Source organism: Microtus ochrogaster, unplaced genomic scaffold (genome assembly GCF_000317375.1).
Source record: "Microtus ochrogaster isolate Prairie Vole_2 unplaced genomic scaffold, MicOch1.0 UNK1, whole genome shotgun sequence".
Lineage (NCBI taxonomy): Eukaryota > Metazoa > Chordata > Mammalia > Rodentia > Cricetidae > Microtus > Microtus ochrogaster.
In genome coordinates, this window is record NW_004949099.1 from 36,531,964 (window position 1) to 36,535,441 (window position 3,478).

The following is a 3,478-nucleotide window of genomic DNA, read 5'->3' on the forward strand; positions in this document are numbered from 1 at the left end:
GACTGAAGCTCTACTCAGTTGGTAGAATCAGGCCTGGCATGGTCCCCAGGGCCACACAAACACAAACCAGGGATGGTAGCACAAGCCCATAGCTGCAATCTGCTTAGACAGGACTGTTAGAAGTTCAAGGTTGTCCTTACTAGGGCTACCTCAGGTAGTTTTAAGTTAACCTTGAATAAATGAGACTCTTGTCTCAAAAAAGATAGGGAAAGAAATTCTAAAGCCAGGCATGGAGGGTCAGGTCTATAAACCCAGCAGTCCAGAAGCTTGGAGGCCAGTTAGACTACAGAGTGAGACACTCTCCAGAAGACCAAAACCAAGGACCTCTGGGTGTGGTGGCACACACGGGCAATCCACCATGGGAGAGGTGGACGCTGGAGGGTCAGAAGTTTGAGACTATCCTTGACTATGAAGGGTCTTGAGGAATGCCTGGACTCCATGATTCTCTGTCTCAAGAAAACAAAATACAGCAGAAGTCCATGGTATACTCGTGAGGAGAGCAAATAATCTCCGTTCTACGATCACAGGAGAGATCTGGGCCTAAAGAAAAGGCTCAGCACTTGCTGAGTTCCACTTTCAGACCCCAGAATCCACATGGCCACTCATCACCGGTAACTGCCAGGAATCTGACGCCCTCTTCTGGCCAACAGGGGCTCCTACATGTGTACAAGCTCACACTCATAAATAAAAATGAAAAAATATTTTTAAAAATCATTTGAGTTTTTCTACATTATAGTTTTCAAGAAAATTTCAAATTTTTACATATACATGTGGTATGGTGCACGCCTTTAATCACAGCACTAAGGAAGCAGAGGCAGCTGATCTCTGTTGAGTTACAGGACAACCTGATCCACATCCTGGTACCTTTCTGTTAGCTTGAGGCCAACCCAGTCTACATAGTAAGTTCAGGGTAAGCAGTAGGTAAATATTGATACCTTGACTTAAAATATATATATATATATATATATTTGGTCCTGATGGCACATAGCTGTAACCCCAAAGGTAGAGGCAGGAGGATTGCTGAGTTCAAAGCCAGCAAAGGATACACAGTAAGACCTGGAACAAAAGTCTAGCATGTTATGTATATGAGCACGTTAGAGCACAAAGTAGCTAAGATTACCAGGGCTCCACGGTATTAACACGAATATGCGTATTTATGGGGCTATTAAACGTGATGATGGACGTGTCATATTCAAAAGGTCACAGGCCAGAATGGAAGTTTTATTAAAGGAATTACCCGAAGAGCATTCCTTCCTCTTCCTCTATCCACACCCGCATTCATCAACTACCATGTCTTCATAATGTCGGAGAATGACGTTCTCATCGTTATCTTGATAGAGCATGGAAATGGGGGACAGCTTGGTGGGGATACAGATCGCCTTGGGGACCTTGGGGTCAACCGCGTGCATCAGTGCCTGCATGAAAGCATAGTTGGAGCTATTCAAATACGTGGCCATCGAGAAGGGACAATCTCCATGACAGTAATTTGCCATGAACCCCTTGGGGGCAATGACCCATTTGTGCCAACCCAAGTCCTGGAAGCTGACGAACAGCTGGTGACGATGGCAGAGATTCTTACAAGACCCCTTAGGGACCGGGATGGCTGCCCTCCTTTTTCTAGAAGAAGGGTGGCAATGGTCAGGGTTGAGGGTCACCACCAGCAGGGAGGCTTGAAGAGAACGCCTCAGCCGGCGACAGGTGTTCTCAACCTGGAAATGTTCCCCGGAGTATCTGTCCTCTTTGGCCAGAATCTCTAAGTATAAGCCCAAACTCTTCAGTCGGTTGCGGTTGCCGTTCCGATCAGTAACCACATCCTTCAGGTTGAAGTGCAGAGGACCTTGAGGCCCTGGAACGGACTGCAGCGCCAGCATTCTGCCTGGTTTAGGGTGGGGTCGCCCCCACACACCACGCTCCTCAACCGCTGACAGCACTACCACCACTTCTGGGCCCAGGCGATAGTAGGACCTGGGCCCAAAGTCTAGAGTCAGCCGGGCCATGGTCAACTTCCCCTTTTCTTTGATAGCAGACAAGTTAAAGTAGAGGAACTTCTGTAGGCAAGAGCCATCTCGGGAGGGTTCCTGTGTGTTAAGGAAGAAACCTAGAAGCAAAAAGGAACACAAGGGAATCACAATAACCCTTTGTACTTCAGACCCACCTCTGAGATAAATGTCAACGTGCGCATAGATCTGAGTTCTATGCACACCCTCCCTTGGCAAGATGGTTCCCCAATCTTCATTCGTATGAAATACTACATAGCAGTCAGAACGGAAGAACTACCAATCCAACAGCATGGCCAAATCCCACAAACATGGGACTGAGTGAAAGAAGCCAGGCATGGGGGAAGAGATTCCACAGTCACAGACCACCTAAGAATTTGGCCTGGAAATGAAGGCTGCTCTCGGAAGTGTCTCCTCTGCCTCAACTCACTGAGACTAGACTGGCACTGCCTCCTAAACGCTGAGATTAAAGGCCTGCGCCACCATATTTTCTTTCTTTCTTCCTTTCTTTCTTTCTTTCTTTCTTTCTTCCTTTCTTTTCTTTCTTTCATTTTCTTCTTCTTTTTTATTTTTATTTATTTTTTATTTTTTGACAAAGTCTTATGTTTTCCTGACCGGCCTGGAACTCAAAAAAGATCCAATCACCCCTGCCTGCAGAGTGCAATGACTGAAGGGAAATACCACCACATCTAGCTTCATTCTCACGGGTTTTTGTTTGTTTGTTTGTTTTGAGACAGGGTTTCTCTGTCTAACAGCTCTGACTGTCCTGGAACTCACCCTGTAGACCACGCTAACCTCAAACTCACAGAGATCCACCTGCCTCTGCCTCCCCAGGGCTGGAAATGAAGGTGTGTACCACCACCACCTGGCTCTCACTTTTTTTTTTTTTAAATGTGTACATGCACTGAATTTGAGCAAATGCCTGCAGAGGTCTAGAAACGTCAGAGTCCCTGGAGCTGGAGTTAATGCAGGCGATAGTGAGCAGCCTGATGCGGGTGCTGAGTCTGGGCCACCTTTCCAGGCCCCTCGTCCTCACTGTGATTTTAACTTAAGACCAACTTATGGATAAGAGTGTTCTGCCTTCATGTATGCCTGTGCACCACAAACGTGGGCCCAAGAGGCCAGACCAGGGCGTTGGATCCCCTGGGATGGAAGTCACAGACAATTGAGAGCCATTATTCAGATGCTGGGAATTGAGCCAGAATCTTCTGGAAGAGCAGAGAGAGCTCTTTACTGCTGAGCCACTTCATAAAGTGTCAACAATGCTCAGCCTCTCACAGCTCTCGAGGCTCCAGTGGGAATCCTCCGCTCCCTTGGGCTTAGAATTTCCATAGATTGTTTCCATCTAATGACTGCTCTCCCTCTTCCAGTGACTTTGAGGCCCTTCCATCATGACAAACCTCATCCATGGGAATCCCGTTGGTTCCCTCTTCAGACCAACCTTGGAGTTTTACTTCTTTTTAACTAATTTTGAGACAGGG

At 47.0% G+C, this 3,478-nt stretch overlaps 1 protein-coding gene across 1 annotated transcript in view; it reads right to left on the minus strand.

Moving 5' to 3' along the window:
- Positions 1–1,262: 1,262 nt before the first annotated feature.
- Positions 1,263–3,478, minus strand: part of Gdf3 (growth differentiation factor 3) — a 4,333-nt gene continuing 2,117 nt past the window's right edge. Inside the window, exon 2 of the mRNA XM_005365169.1 lies at positions 1,263–2,098. Coding sequence (XP_005365226.1) covers positions 1,263–2,098 — 836 coding nt within the window. The remainder of the gene's footprint in view (positions 2,099–3,478) is intronic.